This window comes from Trichomycterus rosablanca, chromosome 15 (assembly GCF_030014385.1).
Source record: "Trichomycterus rosablanca isolate fTriRos1 chromosome 15, fTriRos1.hap1, whole genome shotgun sequence".
NCBI lineage: Eukaryota > Metazoa > Chordata > Actinopteri > Siluriformes > Trichomycteridae > Trichomycterus > Trichomycterus rosablanca.
In genome coordinates, this window is record NC_086002.1 from 14,465,138 (window position 1) to 14,487,005 (window position 21,868).

Genomic DNA, 21,868 nt, shown 5'->3' on the forward strand with positions numbered 1-21,868 from the left:
ATTGACTGTGATCTTGTATTTCTTCCATTTTTGAATTATCGCACCAACAGTGGTCTCTTTCTCACCAAGCTTCTTGCTGATGGTCTTGTAGCCCATTCCAGCCTTGTGCAGGTCTACAATCTTGTCCCTGACGTCCTTTGATAGCTCTTTGGTCTTGCCCATGGTGGTCGAGAGATTTGAACGGAAGAAACTGATTCTGTGACTGGAGTCTTTTATACAGGGACAGGACTAATTTGTGTGCCTCATGGGCACATAACCGGTCTGTGGGGGTCAGAATTCTTGCTGGTTGGTAGGGGATCAAATACTTATTTCCCTTAATTAAATACAAATTAATTTATAACTTTTATTTAATGTTTTTTTTCTGGACTTTTTGTTGATATTCTGTCTCTCTCTGTTAAAATAAACCTTCCATAAAAATTATAGACTGTTCAAGTCTTTGTAAGGGGGTAAACTTACAAAATCAGCAGGGGATCAAATACTTATTTTCCTCACCTTTTAACTGGTTCAGTCAAACTAGTCTTATTTACATGGGCACAAAAAAGCAACCAGCTGTAGTCAATTATGATCATTAGGAAGAAACAGGGAGGCCATGTGACAGCTTAATAAAATGTTAGGACTTTTAACATCACCTAATTTAACTCAATTTGCACATTTTAAGGAATCCCAGAATAAACTCATGACAAAAGTCAAATTCATAAAAAGTTTGACGAGTCTTTTCTGGACAATAAATTATATGTGTCAATAATTCAGTCACAAAAAAGAAGAGTTGTTGGGATCATTCAAACTCCAGGACTACACTGTTTGCACAATAATGAGCCAAAACATTAGGACCACCCCAAGATGTACATGACAATGTCTATTTCATTACATTCATGGGTTGAATGAATAAGATATATTTTTCTGTTTATGCATTTTCTTCCCTTTTTTAGCACATCCAATTGCCCGACTGCGTCATGCTTCCTCTCCACCAATGCCGATCCCCGCTCTGACTGAGGAGAGCAAAGCTAACCCACACCCCCTGCGACACGTGGGCAGCAGCCGTATGCATTTTGTCACCTGCACTTTTGACAAGTGCAAGGCGGATCAGCACTGTGTACAGAGAGACACACCCTGACAGCAGTCTCTATGCGGGCGCCATCGATCAGGCAGCAGAGGTCGTAATTGCATTAGTTATGAGAGAGGCCCTATCCGGCTTTTAATATCCTACCACTATCTAAACAACAGGCCAATCGTTGTTCATGTGGCTGCATAGCCCAGCCGGCAGGCAGAGCTGAGACTCGATACAATGTATTCGAGAACCCAGCTCTGGTGTTCCAGCGTGTTTTTTTCACCACTGCGCCACCTGAGCGGCTGAATGCATGAGATATGATCAGTCATTTTTATGACCAGACGAAGAAGAAACTCATAACAGCAAGAGGTGCCCAAGGTAGCCATGTAGAGAACCCATGACAGTGGTCTGAGGAGGAACAAGCCACAAACTGCCGACAGATTGTTGGGCTTTGACAGCAGATCAGGCAGGTAGTCCTAATGTTGTGGATAAACGATGTGTGAATAAATAACAAGAGAAATAAATATTTGCCTAAATTTTTTCCCTACATTCACTTGATTTTGCATGGCCTCTGCAATGAACTGCAAAAAAACTAACACAGCAATAAATACATGTACATCTTACACATGCAAAATCAATTTAGGTATATATCTTTATCTTTCAACCAGGGCTGTTTTGACACTGAAAATACATTGTGATTATGAACAACTGAACAAACAATGAATTGATATATTTTTGTTAACGTGCACACCTGCTTGTGGTGAAGGAATCATTTTGGTAATAAGACTGAATGGGTGTGAATAGAAGAATATTTCATTGTTAAGGTGGCATGCTGGGAAAACAGCTGGGCATATCACTAGACTTCAAAAATGTTAATTTCATAGTTTTAAGGTAAACCTTGCATATAGCAGTAAAACCTGCTGCATAACAAAAATAAAATAAGTAATACTGTTTTTGTTTTACATTAAATCAATCAAACTGCATCACTAATGAGAACAGTGCAAGAGAACATGTAAAATAATGGAGAAAAAAATAACTGCAAAACACATGCATCAGTGCACATGTTAATACAATGCTAGCTAGGTTTGAAAATCCGAACACATTTTTCATGCCAGTTCACTCACAACCAAAGTGGCAAATCTGAGCTCAACTTAACCTACCTGCAAAAGTAAGCAACAACACACAAGAAAACCTGCTTCTGTCAAAAGAAGGATGACTGGTTGGAAATGTAGAGCCTCTGGCCACTGGCACCAGGAATTGGCAGCGGAGGAGAGATCGGGGCCATGGAGTAGGCTGGGTATGGTACAGCTCGACAAGCAAATGAAAGCAAACCTGTGCCAGATGATGTAGAGGGCGAGAAACTTCCAGGTGAACCGGGGCTATAGAATGAGAGATCTGCAAAAAGAAAGCACACACACATACACACTCATTAGTATCTATTTTCCTGGGCTTTAAACTCCCAGTAGTTGGCATGATCAATCAAAAAAGGCTGCACCTATCTGCTGACAATGTTTAATATAAATCATATACCGATCAGCCATAACATTAAAACCACCTCCTTGTTTCTACACACAATGTCAATTTTATCAGCTCCACTTACCATATAGGAACACTTTGTAATTCTACAATCACTGACTGTAGTCCATCTGTTTCTCTGCATACTTTGTTAGCCCCCTTTCATGCTGTTCCTCAATGGTCAGGACTCTCCCAGGACCACTACAGAGCAGGTATTATTTAGGTGGTGGGTCATTCTTAGCACAGCAGTGACACTGACATGGTGGCGGTGTGTTAGTGTGTTGTGCTGGTATGAGTGGAAAAGACTCAGCAACGCTGCTGGAGTTTTTAAACACCTTACTGTCACTGCTGGACTGAGAATAGTCCACCAACCAAAAATATATCCAGCCAACAGCGCCCCATGGGCAGCGTCCTGTGACCACTGATGAAGGTCTACAAGATGACCAACTCAAACAGCAGCAATAGATGAGCGATCGTCTCTGACTTTACACTACTTTACACTTTACACATGGACACTATTTAAAAACTCCAGCAGCACTGCTGTGTCTGATCCACTCATACCAGCACAACACACACTAACACACCACCACCATGTCAGTGTCACTGCAGTGCTGAGAATGATCCACCACCCAAATAATACCTACTCTGTGGTGGTCCTGACCATTAAAGAACAGGGTGAAAGCACGTTAAAAATGTATGCAGAGAAACAGATGGACTACAGTCAGTAATTGTAGAACTACAAAGTGCTTCTATATGGTAAGTGGAGCTGATAAAATGGACAGTGAGTGTAGAAACAAGGAGGTGGTTTTAATGTTATGGCTAATCTGTGTATCTATTAGTATAATCCTTCTTGTTGAGTTAAATTTGTTGTTGTTTGTTGTATTTTTGTATTTGCATGGTTGAGAAATGTAAGAACTGTAAAATGAAAGCTATGTTACTGCCAGTAAAAGTAACCACATATTAACACATATTGTGTAAAACACCCTAAATAATATTGTGGATCCTAAATGGGTCAAGAAACATCCTAATTTTAACAAGTTTCAAACAGAATTAAGTGTGTTAGAATTCCTTTTGGAAAAACAATAGTGTAAAACAATTTAAATTAAAAACATTTATACAACATGTATGATTTGTACTACATTATGGGGCGGCACGGTGGCTAAGTGGGTAGCACTGTCGCCTCACAGCGAAAAGGTCCTGGGTTCGATCCCCTTTCTGTGTGGAGTTTGCATGTTCTCCCTGTGTCTGCATGGGTTTCCTCCGGGAGCTCCGGTTTCCTCCCACAATCCAGACATGCAAGTGAGGTGAATTGGAGATACAAAATTGTCCAGGACTGTGTTCGATATAACTATGTGAACTGAAGAACCTTGTGTAATGAGTACCTACCGTTCCTGTCATAAATGTAACCAAAGTACTATATTATGCTTTCACGCTGACTTGATTATTTTGCAGATTCAAAGAAACTCAATGGCTTATGCATTCAAGCCAGTGAGGAGGAGAGTAACTAAGGGGCAATGCAAAAGTGACCCACCCTGCTAACCGTCTGTATGGCCTAAATGTAAACTACACCATTATTAAACCACTGGGAACTCACTAATGAACACCACTCAGAGATTCAAGTGTTCAAGATGTGTTGTGTCCATGGTAAAAATTAAGGAGCGGTCACAAAAGCTGAGCGAGGAGAACCTTCCATTGCATCAAAAGGACAAGACAATAAGACAATTTCCAAGACCTTAGCCTTAGCAATCTCATCAGGACGACAAAGGAAAAAACCCTGTGTTACTGCAACACTTGCAGGACGACTTGATGAAGGTTGAGACAAATGTGTCTATGGCAACTAGAGATGCATGAGTACCGATACTGGTATAGGGTATTTGCCCGATACGGCGCTCATTAACTTGTACTCGTACTCGCAAACGAGGCTCCGATACTAAACATCCGATACCGTGTGCCTAGTGCACGTTGCTGCGTTATGCCTGGTTCACACACTACACGATTTTTGCCCTGATTTCCGCTCGGCGACTGGTCGGCGCTAGATTTGCCGGCTCGGGAGCAACTCGGCGTTCGCTCGGCGATCAAAACTCGGCTCTCGATCGCTAAGTGTGAACTATCCAACAACTCGATCCGACCGGCTCACCGAGCGCTCGAGTTTTCTAGCACGGCAGATATCTGATCTGAGATGTGCGACTGGGAATGAGTGCTCTGTCGAACAGCCAATGAGAACGCAGGATACGGTGTGAGGGGAAACGCAGGAGAGGAGTGTAAACAGGTGGGACAAGGGGGTAAAATAGTTTATATCAGAATACACCGGCACACACACACGTTTTACAGTATTTCTGACCTGATCGTTCTCTACAAAACACCAACATTGCAAAAATATTTATTAACCTCCAACTCATTAACTCCATCATTGTAAATAGGGATCGGTATCGGCAAGTACAAAAATGCATGTACTTGTACTCGGTTGGGAAAAAATGGTATTGATGCATCCCTAATGGCAACCATAAAAAATGACTTAACAACCAAAGACTTCATGGCTGGACTCCAAGACACAAATGCTCTTAACCAAGAAGCACAGAAAATCCGACTGCAATAAGCCAAAATGAAAATGGTTTGGCCTGCAGAGTACTTGGCACACCGCAAACTTGCGACCCCCCCTTCACAAACTAAAATAACTAGAGATAGAAGGATCGTTCGGCTATGTATCGGTATCGGCCGATTTTTAATCAAAATATGCGATCGGCCGATATTTCTCAAATTCAGCCGATCCCGAGAGCCGATGGTGAGCGGCTAAAGAAACAGTTTATGGTGTTCAGCTGCATATGCGGACAGGAAACATGTCGTCAGTCTGGCAGTTTTTTTTACCGTATATGACACAGACTCATCCAGGGCGTTTTGTAAAATTTGTAAAACCAACGTGTCTCGTGGGGGAACCAAAACAAAGACTAAACACTACTAATCTAATACGGCACTTAAGAGTACACAGGAGAGCGACAGTCCGATCACATCCCAAGTGCGTTGCTATCTTTCAGAGGCTACCATCCCACAGAGCGCGCAAGCACTAGCGTATTGGAAAAGCAATAAGGACTTCAGTGATGCTATGCAGACAACATTTGTTTAATTTGCTGTTTTTCGTTTAAAAATAATTCAATATCTACATTTAATGGTTGCAGTTTTTCATTTTAAAATAACCCAGGGTCTGAGTTTAATGACTGCAATTTTGACTGCATTTATGTAATATACAGTTTTTTTGTGTTAAAAAAATTTATGATCTAAATTTAATGATTGCAGTATTTTCACTGTATTTGTCTAAATCACTGTTTTTTCATTTAAAACATTAAGGGCTATGTTTAATTATTGCAGTATTGACTGTTTAATTTACTGTCTTCCGTGTTAAAATAATTAATGGTCTAAAATTAATGATTGCAGTATATTTAACTGTATTTGTTTGATTTACTGTTTAATTACGTTATTGCAGCATTGACTGTTTAATTTACTGTTTAAAAACGATTCAAGTTCTTTTTAAAACAATTCAAGATCTACATTTAGTCTGTGTTTAATGACTGCAGTTTTAACTGTATTTATTTTATTTACTTTTTTCCTTTTAAATTAATTAACGGTCTAAATATAATCATTGCAGTATTGGCTGTATTTGTTATATTTACTTTGTTTATTTACTGCAAATTTTGTTAAAGATATTATGCTGCTTCACATGAGTTCGTTAATAGTAAAAAACCAGTTTAGACCATGTTTCATGTGTTGCTTGCGCTAAAAATTGCATGTTGCCCTGCCATGGCATATAGCCCCGCCCTCGATCGGTAACGGCTATTGGCCGATTGCGCTGAAAGGAGATCGGCCTCAAAAACGCTGATCGGTGTATCTCTAAAAATAACATAATTAACATTGTGTACATCATACATACAATGCAATTTTGCTGATTGAAAATATTACTTCAAAAAGATAATACGGCCCCATCCCATCTAAGCCTATTCTATGAGCATGTTATATAAATTTGTGGTTCACTTTCGTAAATCGTAAGCAATTCTTGCTTTTGAAAACACAACTTCACAGAGCCAAGCAGAGACAAAAGTACTAAGTTTGTTAGTTCAGTATACTCTGCATTGACTGACAAAACTTTTAGCTCCACAGGCAGAATGAATCTGACTCTGTGGTTATAGCCAGTTTAATTAAGCCTGAGCTTTATAAGGTGAGGGAGTCACACAAAATGTTCCAGTGTCTTGTGTTTATTTAAAACCGCAACATTCATTATTAACAGTAAAAACGGAGAGATCTCAGAGTCTGAGAAAAGAAACTTACGCTTTGTTTCATATGACTCCTGACTCACTTACATGGACACTGTGAACAGAGCATCTCCCACAATACACCTCTCTTAAAGGCACACACACATCCTATAACAACAGTCATTGTTTTTGTCACCGATTTATCACCACTGTTAGCCCTATTTTTAAGGGGTTTTTTTTCAGACTGAACTGGATAACATTAGACGTGTGTGTGCGTGGTCAGCAAGACTAATCAAATATGTCTCCTGTGGGTAAAAAATGAATTGCTTTAGTTTAAAAAATCTCGTAATGCCACGCCCCCTGGACAGGCACTCGCGCCTTTCATGCTGTTCTTCAATGGTCAGCAATCTCCCAGGACCACTACAGAGTAGGTATTATTTGGGTGGTGGATCATTCTCAGCACTGCAGTGACACTGACATGGTGGTGGTGTGTTAGTGTGTGTTGTGCTGGTATGAGTGGATAAGACACAGCAGCGCTGATGGAGTTTTTAAACACCTCACTGTCGTTGCTGGACTGAAAATAGTCCACCAACCAAAAATATATCCAACAGCACCCAGTGGGCAGCATAAAAAAAAAAGAAGGAAATGTATTATAATGTATGTGATGGTGTATTATGGTGTATGAAATGTGATGTATGTTTTATGTACAGTACAACTGTGTATTGTTGTTTATTATTGTTTATTACAGTAATGTCTATTCTATAATTTAAGATTTAAGGGAAAATATACTTGTTATAACAAAAAAAGACCATTTAAGACATTAGAGAGGTTAGGTAAGGGGGGGTTTTGAGGTCTGGCACAGATGAATTCTATTTACATTATTTCTTATGGGAACATTTTGACTTAAGAACAGCCCTTCGGAACCAATGTCAAGGGTCGACTGTGTGTGTCCGGTGGCCCAGGCCATGATAGTAGGATGAGAATTGGGTGCTCAAGGTTGCATTGGTATAGTAAATTTTGGGTGATCAAGGTCATATGCTTTATCCTTTGTCTTTCCTTTTATGAATAATTTATGTACTTCTGTACAAAACTCATGTATTTGCTTGTTTGATTTTGTAGAGGCATGATACAATATTGATAAAAGTAACCACCCGGGCTTATGAGTGCAAAAAGGTATTCTAGATGAATAATAAAATGTGTCCTTATTGCACCCTGGACCCCCAGATAACTGCATCTCACTGGATGGTTCAGAAGATCAGGAGTTTCTGACACTCAAACCAGCATATCAGGAATCAACAAACTGTGCTCGTTTGTCAGCCAGATCACGTTTTTTCCTAATTTAATGTTCAATGAAAACAATAATTGAAGCCTTTGATGTGTGCCTTTATAATTTTATGCACTGTGCTGCTGCCACATGACTGTAAATAACTAAACAACTAACAACATTTGGACCAGTACCAAAGTGCATGTGATCTAGTGACATCTTCCAACAGTGGAATTGTATGTTCCTAAACACGCCTGAGGAATTTTAATGTGGACTAGAAATTGTTGCTTTCTTTAATTTACTTACCTATTTAAAAAGCAGTAGCAACTTGATTATGCGGTACAACCATAATTATGTTGAATATTTCATGAGCCCTAAATGTTCTAATTAGTGCATACATAAAAAATCTTTCCGAGATTAAAGCATTCAGCCAACATACATCTGGCATTGGAGAGACACAAATAAACTAACCTAGATTCCAGAGTGCATTTTGAGCTGCAAGCTCCTTGGCATCCTCGAGAATGGAACAGACTTTGTCAGGCATGTAGCTGCTTCTAGTGCTATTGATCACCACTTTATAGATGAGCAGCGTCTTGCCTTCTTGCCCTCCTGTGGAGTAAAGGTAATACTCTGGCAGTGACCAGCCATTCTTGTGGCAGTAGTATTCTAGCAGTGACACGGCAGAACTAAACTGGCTGGGCTTAAGGCTCTGCAGGCTGGTTGGCACCAAACTGGATCCGGGCAAATAAGGATACACACCTTGTTCTGCGTCCATTGGATACGGGCTACCCAAGTGAGGGGGTAAACTGAGAGGATGTACAGAATACCCATCACTCATAATCCCTGAACACAGACTGATTCCGGAATCATCTTTGTTCTGTGAGAGAAAATTGGTGTCACCATAGGGCCCGCCAACTGATGTTCCATTATGACTGGTTCGTATTCCAGATCTTCGCCCGGCCTCTTTGCTGACCGGCTTTGCAAGGGTTACTTCAATTGGAGAGCCGTCGATTAGTTTGCCCTTCATGAACTGCTGTGCAGCAAGTGCGTCTTCACGTGTGTAGAAATGGACAAAGGCGTAGTCTGTCAGTTTTTTAACACGCTCCACTGAACCTGGCTTCAGCCGGGAGAACTCTGTGCAAAGAGTCTCCTCAGTCGTGTATAGCATAAGATTACGGACGTACAGAACCCGCACACGTTGCATTGTCTCCTCATCTACGTCTTTCTCTGGCGCAGCCCAGTCAACTTGTATGGTGTGGCCCCACAACTGGAATGTTCCTGTAAAATAAAAAGATTAATACAATTGTATGAGGTTCCTTAATGTGTTATTAGTTTATATTTGGGGTCCAATCTCAAACACGAAACCAGTGTGAAAAACAATAAACACGAGACAGTTGGGACAAGGAAATGTATAACTGTATGACATTACATCTGTTTTGCAATGCTCCATAGAAAAAAATACAGATCACAGTAGCAGGTGAAGCTATCAGGGTTGAGTATAAAGGGGGCATTAACGAAAGGTTTAAGAAAGAATTGGTCGAATAGGTTTTTCACTTCACGAAAAACTTAATAAAAGCAAAAAAAAATTATAATAATAATAAATAAATAAAGAAAAAAATAAAATAAATAAAATAAATAAATAAATAAATAAAAATAAAACCATTTATGAGGTCAGGCCCTGATGTTGGTAAAGATGGCTTGGCTGTTGGCTGGCAATTAGAATTGCAATTCATCTCAAAGGTGTTTAATAGAGTTTAATGAAGTAAGGGCTTTGGGTGGCACGGTGGCTAAGTAGGTAGCACTGTCGCCTCACAGCAAGAAGGTCCTGGGTTCGATCCCCAGGTGGGGCGGTCCGGGTCCTTTCTGTGCGGAGTTTGCATGTTCTCCCCGTGTCCGCGTGGGTTTCCACCGGGTGCTACGGTTTCCCCCCACAGTCCAAAAACATGCCACCAGGCTAATTGAAAACACTGAATTGTCCTATAGACACCTAGCCACTAGATGCACAAACCAGTGCATTGTAGTGCCGGTCCCAAGCCCGGTTAAAATAGGGAGGGTCGTGTCAGGAAGGGCATCCGACATAAAAATTGTGCCAAATCAATGCGGATCATGATCCGCCGAGAGCCGACCCCGCAACCGAACGGGACGAAGGCCGAGGAAGAAGAATGAAGTAAGGGCTTTATGCAGGCCACTGCAGTTCCTTTACACTAGCTTTGTAAACAGGGGCAGAGGCATGCTGAATCAGACAAGGCCTTCCCCAAACTTCTGGCACAAAGTTGGAGGCATGTGCTTGGTATGTATGTACACATTTTTGCCAGCCAGGCGCCTACACAGAGTTAGGTTAAGTCTGGGTTAGGTGAATGGCCGAAACCCCACGGTGGATTGGCGCCCTGTCAGGGATGTATTCCTCCCTCGCACCCAGTATTTTTCTCGGGGAAACTGGTCCCACTGCGACCCTGACCAGGACAAAAATGACATGGTAAATAACATGAGAAGTTGACATACATTGGAACGAATCTGCAGCTATTATAATGTTAACTTTTAACTACCTGGTATGAGCTTTCTGCGGGCCATGGCAGCAGCCTTGTGCGATTCGTACTCCACAAAAGCAAAACCCCGGTTCTTAGTTTTGTCCAAGGCACTCGGGTACACAATGACATCCACCACTCCATCTGTAACCTTAATACAGAATTGAAATAAACAGTTGGGAAATGACAACTGACATTTTTAAATCAAAACAGGCCAAATAATGTAACATCCCCACTTGTTCTACAATGCCAGGTATAGAAAACACTGGTAGATGAAAAGTGTATTTTCTTTAAACCTCACTTCAAAACATTTCCTGCACCTCACTGGACGTCTGACTGACTTCCTGATGAACTGTATGGCTTTTTGCTAGTGCTCTTGTGAGAGGTTTAAAGCTTTTGTTTTTGGGATCTCTGTCAGTTGATGGTAGCTAGCAACATTCTTGTTCTGAAGCTGTCATCCTTGGGTCTCCATGGGTGGCGTGGCAGCTTTCTGGTTGTTTTGCTGCCACAGGTTTTCTACGTTTTCCTGCCTGGTCCCCATGATGAGCATATAGCATTTTCCTCTTCCCACTTTTATGTATTTTGCTACTTTTAATATCAGAAAAAACTACGTAAACACAAAACGATGAAAAATCAAAGGAAGGTCCTATGATGATCTAATGAACTGCATTATTGTTTAATTAATTCCATCTCAAAATTGATGAAAGTAAACAGAGCATTCTGCTCAAATTGTCCTCTAGCACTATGCACCTTGGGTAGTCTGGGTTTCCTCATTCATACTCAGGATTTTGTATAGACTAAATCTCACTAAATGTGTCCTATTTTGGGCCTGTTTTCTATTAAGACTTCCTTTTTTCACAGTTTAAGATATTTTACTTTCCAGTCTCCTAGGCCTCCTTATGTGGATTGTCTATAAACTTTCTTTGAGAAAATGTTAATTTTTAAAGAGGAACAGTCAGGTTTTGCTTTTTTTTTTTAAGCAGAAAAGGCTAATTAATGCCTAATTACTGTGCCTCAAACCATTGGTGAGAAAATGTCAGAAAGTGAAACCAATTAAACCTGTGTCAGAAAACAGGGAGAAGTCTTTGGCTTCACTCCCCAGAATCAATACAGTCCAATAAACTAGAAAGTCCTTCATTTATCATTGGAAAAGCAGACAGGGGAATGTAGTTAAGCTCTTATTCTGCTTAATACACAAAAAGTGACGTCACTATTTCACTGACCTTTCTTTTCTTACATTGAAATGTGACTGTATCCTTGTAAATGCACTACACAAGGAAAACTGCACTAATTAATACATTTTATCTTTTATTTCATTTTCATCAACCGCTTTATCATAATCAGGGTCATGGCGAGTCTAGTTCCACCAGGAAACACTGACAGTAAGAAACACCTTCGACAGGGCACCGATCCATTGAGAGCTTCGACCACCAACCCCTCCCTCTTAGACAAAGCCAACGATGTCTGTGTAGATGCACGCCAATAGCGGCACTGATATTCCAATCATAATAGACAACTACATTAATCAGCCATAACATTAAAACCACCTCCTTGTTTCTACACTCACTGTGCAATTTATCAGCTCCACTTACCATATAGAAGCCCTTTGTAGTTCTACAATTACAGACTGTAGTCCATCTGTTTCTCTACATACCTTTTTAGCCTGCTTTCACCTTGTTCTTTAATGGTCAGGACCCCCACATGACCACCACAGAGCAGGTATTATTTAGGTGGTGGATCATTCTCAGCACTGCAGTGACACTGACATGGTGGTGGTGTGTTAGTGTGTGTTGTGCTGGTATAAGTGGATCAGACACAGCAGCGCTGCAGGAATTTTAAAAAAAAAGTGTCCACTCACGTCTAATCTATTAGACACTCCTACCTAGTTGATCCACCTTGTAGATGTAAAGTCAGAGACGATCGCTCATCTATTGCTGCTGTTTGAGTTGGTCATCTTCTAGACCTTCATCAGTGGTCACAGGATGCTGCCCACGGGGTGCTGTTGGCTGGATACTTTTTACTTGGTTGGTGGACTATTCTCAGTCCAGCAGTGACAGTGAGATGTTTAAAAACTTCATCAGCGCTGCTGTGTCTGATCCACTCATACCAGCACAACACACACTAACACACCACCACCATGTCAGTGTCACTGCAGTGCTGAGAATGATCTACCATCCAAGTAAAACCTACTCTGTGGTGGTCCTGGGAGAGTCCTGACTATTGAAGAACAGCATGAAAGGGGGCTATGAAAGCATGCAGAGAAACATATGGACAGTTAGTAATTGTAGAATCACAAAGTGCTTCTATATGGTAAGTGGAGCTGATAAAACGGACAGTGAGTGTAGAAACAAGGTGGTTTTAATGTTATGGCTGATCAGTTTATGTTATTCACACACTGTACACATTGATACAGTGTATCACAAAAGTGAGTACACCCCTCACATTTCTGCAAATATTTGATTATATCTTTTCATTGGACAACACTATAGACATGAAACTTGGATATAACTTAGAGTAGTCAGTGTACAACTTGTATAGCAGTGTAGATTTACTGTCTTCTGAAAATAACTCAACACACAGCCATTAATGTCTAAATAGCTGCAACATAAGTGAGTACACCCCACAGTGAACATGTCCAAATTGTGCCCAAATGTGTCGTTGTCCCTCCCTGGTGTCATGTGTCAAGGTCCCAGGTGTAAATGGGGAGCAGGGCTGTTAAATTTGGTGTTTTGGGTACAATTCTCTCATACTGGCCACTGGATATTCAACATGGCACCTCATGGCAAAGAACTCTCTGAGGATGTGAGAAATAGAATTGTTGCTCTCCACAAAGATGGCCTGGGCTATAAGAAGATTGCTAACACCCTGAAACTGAGCTACAGCATGGTGGCCAAGGTCATACAGCGGTTTTCCAGGACAGGTTCCACTCGGAACAGGCTTCGCCAGGGTCGACCAAAGAAGTTGAGTCCACGTGTTCGGCGTCATATCCAGAGGTTGGCTTTAAATAATAGACACATGAGTGCTGCCAGCATTGCTGCAGAGGTTGAAGACGTGGGAGGTCAGCCTGTCAGTGCTCAGACCATACGCCGCACACTGCATCAACTCGGTCTGCATGGTCGTCATCCCAGAAGGAAGCTGACGCACAAGAAAGCCCGCAAACAGTTTGCTGAAGACAAGCAGTCCAAGAACATGGATTACTGGAATGCCCTGTGGTCTGACGAGACCAAGATAAACTTGTTTGGCTCAGATGGTGTCCAGCATGTGTGGCGGCGCCCTGGTGAGAAGTACCAAGACAACTGTATCTTGCCTACAGTCAAGCATGGTGGTGGTAGCATCATGGTCTTGGGCTGCATGAGTGTTGCTGGCACTGGGGAGCTGCAGTTCATTGAGGGAAACATGAATTTCAACATGTACTGTGACATTCTGAAACAGAGCATGATCCCCTCCCTTCGAAAACTGGGCCTCATGGCAGTTTTCCAACAGGATAACGACCCCAAACACAACCTCCAAGATGACAACTGCCTTGCTGAGGAAGCTGAAGGTAAAGGTGATGGACTAAACCCAATTGAGCACCTGTGGCGCATCCTCAAGTGGAAGGTGGAGGAGTTCAAGGTGTTCAACATCCACCAGCTCCGTGATGTCATCATGGAGGAGTGGAAGAGGATTCCAGTAGCAACCTGTGCAGCTCTGGTGAATTCCATGCCCAGGAGGGTTAAGGCAGTGCTGGATAATAATGGTGGTCACACAAAATATTGACACTTTGGGCACAATTTGGACATGTTCACTGTAGGGTGTACTCACTTATGTTGCCAGCCATTTAGACATTAATGGCTGTGTGTTGAGTTATTTTCAGAAGACAGTAAATCTACACTGCTATACAAGTTGTACACTGACTACTCTAAGTTATATCCAAGTTTTATTTCTATAGTGTTGTCCCATGAAAAGATATAATGAAATATTTGCAGAAATGTGAGGGGTGTACTCACTTTTGTGATACACTGTATGTAAAACAGACTAGCTGAACCCACTGACCTTCATCATCTCTTCTTGGATCTCCTCCTTCTTTTTGTCTTTGGGGATAGACCCAATAAAAAGGCGACAGTTGTCCAGACTCACGCAGACTCCTATAAACTTCCCTGGACGGATTTCGTAGTTGTCCAAGAGGTGGATGGCTCGCTGGGCTGCTTCTTTGGTGGTGTACATGACGAAGGCGTAGCCACGATTCTCCCCGCTAAACTCCATCATCAAACGGAACTCGTAGATGCGTCCTGCACGCTCAAACACAGGCACCAACTTGTCCTCATACATGTCCCTGGGAATTTTCCCCACAAACACCTCACATCCACGTGGAGGAGGGGGGCCATCCCAGCCTGGAACATAAGATACATGGGAAGGATGTAAAAAAAGTGAATACATTTAAATGTGACTGATTAAAATAATAGCTAACAATTTGCTCTTAATAAAGCCCTGTATAATGACACCCACATGATAATATCTGACATACATTTTAGTGATCACATTGGCATTAAGACAAACAACATTACTGCATTTCAAATTAGTTTATCTTCACAAAATACAAACCACAGACTTTTGTTTTTACTACTAGGGGTGTAACGATACACTCTGCTCACGATTCGATTCGATTCACGATTCTGAGCTCACGATTCGATTTTCTCACGATTTTTTTAAAAGTGTAAACAGTGTAAAACAATGCACATTTTCTTGTACAATTTTTAAACAAACAAAAAAAAAAACTTCAGTCCCCTGCAATTAAAGGTAATTACCAAGAACAGAGTACTTTACTGTAACCTAACGGGTTTACCAAATTTAAGTTACTTATTGCCATCTTAAATTGAAAATCAAAGTAATCAAACAAGCTCATTGAGCTGAGCTGAGTCTTTAAACAGATTTTTTTGTTGCTCGAACTAATTTATTAACAAATTACATGTAAAATGAATTACTAATGTAAAAAAAACATTGTATCAAATGTTTATTATTTAAATTGCTTTATTTATATACTCAACGTGGAACAGAGTGCCACAACAATAAATTATAAAATACAAAAACAAAAACCCATCTCAATTAGACAAAAAGGTCTGATTGTGTATATTGTTTGTAAATTTGCATCTACAGTGGAACAACACAACATCAACAAAGTATCACTCAACAAAATATAAATGAAAATGTGCAAAGGAAAAATCAGTATCCCGGTGACAGTATTTGTAAGTATTTAGTGAAGATTGGCATTCAGAAAAACAAGCAGCTCATCTTTGAGGGGTTGATCCTGTTTCTCCTTTCTGTTCTGATCTGTCCTGTTTTAGAAAAGATTCTCACTGAGAGGACAGATGTTGCTACAATACACAGTGACATGTATAAGATGTGGGTAGACTGAACACTTGGTCTCGCGTTCTCTCTCTCTCTCCCTCCTGTTCGTGTGCGTGTGTGCGCGTCTGTAACCTCGCCCCTCCTGCTAACGCCTCCACGGAAACGGAAAAAAAACCCGGAAATAAACGAATCGGCTCAGGATTCTGTCATTCATTTTAAAGAGCCGACTCTTATAGCCGGATTCTTCGCGACAGACCCATCACTAATAAATTACAGAACGCACGTGCAATCGCGCAGATGTCCACGATGCACATCGCTACATTTTTGCATCGCGATGCATCGTGAAACGATCGTTACACCCCTATTTACTACATTTTACAAAATTACTCAACTTTTTCAAACTCCATTTGTACACTGTCAAAGGCTATGGAGTTCATACACAGTCTGGGGATTAAAATAATTTATGGAACCTAAACAAACAAACAAATGTTTTCTGCCATTTAATTCTCATTAACTGCTTTATCCTGGTCAGAGTTGTGGTGGGTTTGACTCTCCTGGAAACACAGGGTGCAAGGCAGAAACACCCTGGACAGGGAGGAAATTAATCACAGTGCTTCAGCAAACCCAGATCTCAGCAGTGGGCTGGTGTAACAGACTGCTGCACCTCCTAATCACCCCTAAAAGAGCATTTTTTGGGGCACCCGAGTCATGCAATGGTCTAACCCACTAGCACACCAATGTGGAATAGTGTAACTCGCAAGTCTGAATTGCAGCAGAGCCAACAACCTGGTTGGGTGTCCAAAAAACACATTTGGCCATGTTTAAGGAAGAAAAGGTCAGACGGGGGCATTTCCCGCTGCAACATGCAATTTCGGGGACTGATCCAGATGCACACGCAAGTGGTGAGGGAATCATATTGTTGCTTTTCTGAAAATGTGCTCGGTCTGTAATACAGTAGACCCTTGACTTACGAATGTAATTGGTTCCGAAGGGCTGTTCTTAAGTCAAAATGTTCGTTAGTTAAACCTATTTTCCCCATAAGAAATAATGTAAATAGAATTAATCTGTGCCAGACCTCCCAAAAAGGTCTTTTTTGTTATAAATACAAGTATATTTTCTCTTAAATCTTAAATTATGGAATAGACATTCCTCTAATAAACAATAATAAACAGCAATACACAGTAGTACTGTACATAAAAAACACATTTCAGTACAGTACGTGTGCTATACCATACACCATAATAAACTTTTTTTTTATAAAATGTATCTACCAGAAACAACAATAACGCTCATATTTCTCTATTATTTCCTTTTTTATTTCAATAGTGTTGTATCTTGTAGGTGTAATTGCACAAAAGAAAGAATACTTTACTGAGCCGATTTCTTTCTTCTAGCTCACTCACTGTCCCCTCTGCCTGATACACAGTGACATCTACTGGCAGGAGTAATTATACAACAACAAATACGTCACGTGTTTCGTAATCTGAAATTTGTTTGTACGTTAAGTTGAAAAAGATCGCTCGTAACCCAAAATATTCGTATGATAAACGGTTCGTAACTCAAGGGTCTACTGTATCATCAACACAGCAATTAGATTCACGATATTTTGGTTTACAAAGTTCTATACTGTCATTTAACCCACATTCATTAAAACGTTTGCCTTCTCAAAAACATACAAGGAACACAAAGCTCTGTGCTTGTGACCCAAAGTACATTAAAACATAGGTCTGTCATGAATTACTGGAAAATAAGTGACACTGTCAACAGTCTAGCAAGTTTTATGTCAGCATGAGCCTTGAGACTGTAGCACAAATAAAAAAAACTGCTACTCCAAAGAAGCTTAACTAAAGTAAGTAAAGTTAATGAACACAAGAACGTAGACCAGCAAGCACATTGCCTGAGCAGACAGGTTTTGCCACATGTCATTGGTTCATGACCTTCACCCGGGAACTGTAATGACATAGCACAAACTACAAATCTAAGAAATTCAATTCTTACCTGGTGGTGGGCCACCAAATTTTCTTTGTCCGTTTTCCTGAACCATACTGTAACCCGTCTTCTCCATCAGGGCCAATAAAGCGGCTTCATTAGGGCTTTCAAATTTACCATCGTCGCTACAGTGACCAATACCACATTCATCCATTTCCACCTTAGAAAACACAACAGAAATATCTCATCAATTCCAAACTAAAATAACACCTATAATAGGACATATTCAGGACACACAGCTAACCAGACAAAAACAATACAGTGAAGCCTTATTATTTAAAGGTTTATGTGTAAATTAAAATGATACATTGTTTATAGAAAAAAAGTATTTCCCATCTTTCCCCAATAAAAAGTATTTAAAGGGTGAAATATAATAGGTGACAAAATGTACTGTCATTTAAATGCATAAAACTTTACATGCAAGCAAAGTGATATTAAAGGTTTCATGCACAATGTGTAAATATGCAGAAACATAATAGTTTCTATTCATTTTGTTGTGTATAACTTCATTTTATCTATTTTATTTACTCATAATCTGTAATCTCCTGGTTCATACATCACATGACGGAATATCTTGAACAATTCTTTGGCGGGAAGGTGTGATGACTAGCCGACTGTCCTGAACTAAAACCTAGTCCCACCCGTAAAATAAAAGTAAAAACAGCATAATAATAAAAGTGTGTGGTAATATTGCATAAATATGTAATCAGGGTGGCACATAATAATGATAAATATAGCGACACATCACCGTAATCACCGTTTCTTGGTACCTGAGGTAAATCGGGCTGCGTCCCAAACCGCAAACTTTAATACTAAAAAGTATGATACATGAGTGCACTAATATGCGCCATTTAGTCAGTATTGTGCGGTTTGAAACACCACTCTTTAGCTAGTTAATTTGAAAAGCCTAGCCTTGTTTTTTGTATGTTTTATAGTAAATAAAATAACTACATTACAAACTATTACAAACGCGACAAAAACACAGTTTAATTTATAAACAATAAAAACACACCTCTTTAACACAAAGTATACATTTAATTATTAATTAGACAAAGTTTGACGACAACAGCACCTGACCGTTAAACCTGGTTACCTTTGGTTTCTTACTGAAAAGTTGCTCGTACCTCTTCTCGGTCAAAATAATCGAATTATATTATTACAGTGTTGTTATTTTATCAAATTATTAGATTATACGACTGTGTGAAGTGATTTTATTAAAAAAAAAAATACCAGGTTTTAATAAAGGTGAAGCCAAGTCAACAACGGTCGTTTCCCCCTCTGACGCGCGCGACAAGCCTTAAAGCTGGGCTACGTCCCAAACCGCACAAGGTGGCACTGGATAGTGAGTCAAAATCACAAACGATTCAATTAATTATGAATCAAATGTACATGCTATTTAGTACGACTGAGTGCAAAATGAAACACTGCTTAGGAGTGCACTACTAACCTGTGACTTTCTGTTATGCTCCTACGATATAACATACACAGTCAGGCCAAAAGTATGTGGACACCATTAATGTCATTCTTTTTCTTCATCTGTTTTTTGAAAAATGCTTGCTGGACATCTGATTCCAAAACCATGGGTATTAATATGGACTCTTCCTGCCTGTTCCTTCACCCTTTGTGGCTATAACAGTCTCTAATCGTCTGTCTTTCTAAAACATTTTGGTGCTTGTGTAAAATGTATTTAGTGAAAGGGGAATATGTGAGTTCAGGTCTGACAACGGAAAAAGGCCTCGCTCACAATCAACATTCCAATTCATCCCAAAGGTGTTCACTGGGAGTCTCTCCTTTCTAAGTTGACATTGCATGGATTGTCCTCACACATTTTATACTTTATTTGTTTACATATACAATATATAACATCAGCAGGAAACAAAATATTTCTAAAAAACATCCAACATGGCATACAGTTCATTTCTCAATAAGATGTTATCACATCCCCAAGTTTAAGGATAAAGAAAACAGCGCCTTTTCCAAATGTGCAAACTTCCAATAATTGCTGAAATAGAGCAATATTTCACCACCTGTTTTGCTTTTGCTCTACTAAACCCCCCAAGACCAAGACCACACACTGCGAGTCTGTGCACATGTCCAAGACTTCCAAACACCAGGACTATCAGTTGACATCTAAATCCTAAATTTTCGATGATATTAACTAGTGTTTGGTACTTTATAATTTTTGAAGTATAGGACTCCTCCAGATACAAATCAAATGCACATGAAATTTCATATAGTACCACCCTCTTCTGACTCTGGGAAATACAAACAATATCTGGTGTATTGGCGATTCCTAAAAAGATCCCAGACGTCGCATTAAACCACTCAGGTCTAATTATAGAGTGCTTAAAGATTAATTCGTTCTTTACACATGGAAGCTGAGCTGTTATCAGGTCCACAAGTCTATTATGATGTGCAGTGTACAGACCTTTAAGAGAACTACAACCATTCAGAATGTGTGCTACAGACTCCAGCTGCTGAGTGGAGCCATGCAGCAGACAGAAAGGTAAATGAATGGCTGGATACCACAGTGAGAGGTTATATTTAGTTGGCAGAATCTGTAAGCGTGCTTTCACACAGAATATCAGAACCTCCTCACCGATTACAGCATTTCTGAATATTGTATGTGATACTGAATGATCAGCAGATGCCAGCTTGGTTAGCTTTCCCTGAAGCTTCAGACTAGACCAGTATTGCTGCTGCTTTGCTCTTTGAACCTCCAGCAGCATTTTTCTTGATGTTTTACACTGCAGTTGGTAGGATGTTCCGTTAACGTTAACACAAGCCTCAACAACAACTGACGGAGCTCCGGTTTCCTCCCACTGTCCAAAGACATGCATGTGAGGTGCATTGGAGATACAACATTGTCCATGACTGTGTTTGGTTTTAAAACTTGTGAACTGATGAACCTTCGAGTAACTACCGATTCTGTCATGAATGTAACCAAAGTGTAAAACATGACGTTTAAATCCTAATAAACAAACAAACAACACACACACACAATGCAAATACTTACCAAACATTTTAGTAAGAACACTCATATTATAACTTTGTGGGTGTACACCTACTGACTGTAGCCCATCTGTTGCTCACCCCACTGTACCCCATTTATCTCTTTATTAGGAACACACCCTGTTGCTACTGGCTGCAGGTGGCCAGCTCGAGACTAGACAGCGTTCTTTTCTATGCAAATTGTGTGTTCATCTTTTATCACTGGACATTCTCAGATAAAGGACACTGTTGGCTTAATATGTTTACTATTCTTCCTCTACCGTTAACCCTAAAATGTGAGGGTTGAATGTGCAACATCCTATGGTGGCTTGACAAATTGTCAAGGGTGTAATCCCAGCTTGGCCTCAGTGTTTCCAGATAAACTTTAGTCCCACAGTTACCCATTTAGGATAAATGATAGTAATTAATTGATAAATTATATAGAGTAACACAGTGATGCAGCTAGGAGAGTAGGTGCCACACAGAAACATGGATCTTGAAGACCTTGAAGTGGGTTCTCCCACTTCTTAAAAACATGCCGAAGGTAGTACTTTAAAATCGGAGTAGGTTGTGTGTGTTTCTGTACTCCTGCTGTAGACCCACTGGGAGACTGGTCAGGATATTATTGTATTTATAAATAATTAAGCGTCACAGTGGAGTAGTTGATAGAATGGGTAAACCAAAAAGCATGGGCCATGAGGACCTGGGTTTAATACTCACCTTCAGTCACTGTCTGGGATTTGGCAGGGTATGTGGGGTCTATGCCAAATGAATCAATTAATCAATGAATAAATTAATGAGTAAAGAAAATGGTCAAAAGTATGTGGACAACTGACCATGAGTTTGTAGCACATGGGCAATAGTACAGGTATAATTGTGTATATTTTAAATATATGAGATTTAAGTGTGTCTGTGAAAATTTACCCCAAACTCTTTCCAAGCATCTTTGAAGAATATGATCTACTTTGTA

At 40.2% G+C, this 21,868-nt stretch overlaps 1 protein-coding gene across 3 annotated transcripts; it reads right to left on the reverse strand.

The window, feature by feature from the left end:
* Positions 1–1,688: 1,688 nt before the first annotated feature.
* On the reverse strand, positions 1,689–19,200 carry rbm46 (RNA binding motif protein 46). Of its 3 annotated transcripts, XM_063009828.1 has the most exons (7): positions 19,001–19,200; positions 17,917–18,067; positions 14,626–14,963; positions 10,615–10,744; positions 8,828–9,346; positions 8,540–8,677; positions 1,689–2,443 (listed from the first exon to the last, which is right to left on the reverse strand). In XM_063009828.1, exons 2-7 carry the CDS (start codon positions 18,059–18,061, stop codon positions 2,250–2,252), a joined length of 1,464 nt encoding a protein of 487 aa, XP_062865898.1. In that variant the 5' UTR covers positions 18,062–18,067; positions 19,001–19,200; the 3' UTR covers positions 1,689–2,249. The 3 variants fall into 3 exon arrangements, with proteins under 3 accessions (XP_062865898.1, XP_062865895.1, XP_062865896.1); XM_063009825.1 differs by having other exon boundaries at positions 8,540–9,346; XM_063009826.1 differs by having other exon boundaries at positions 8,540–9,346; positions 19,032–19,069.
* Positions 19,201–21,868: the final 2,668 nt, after the last annotated feature.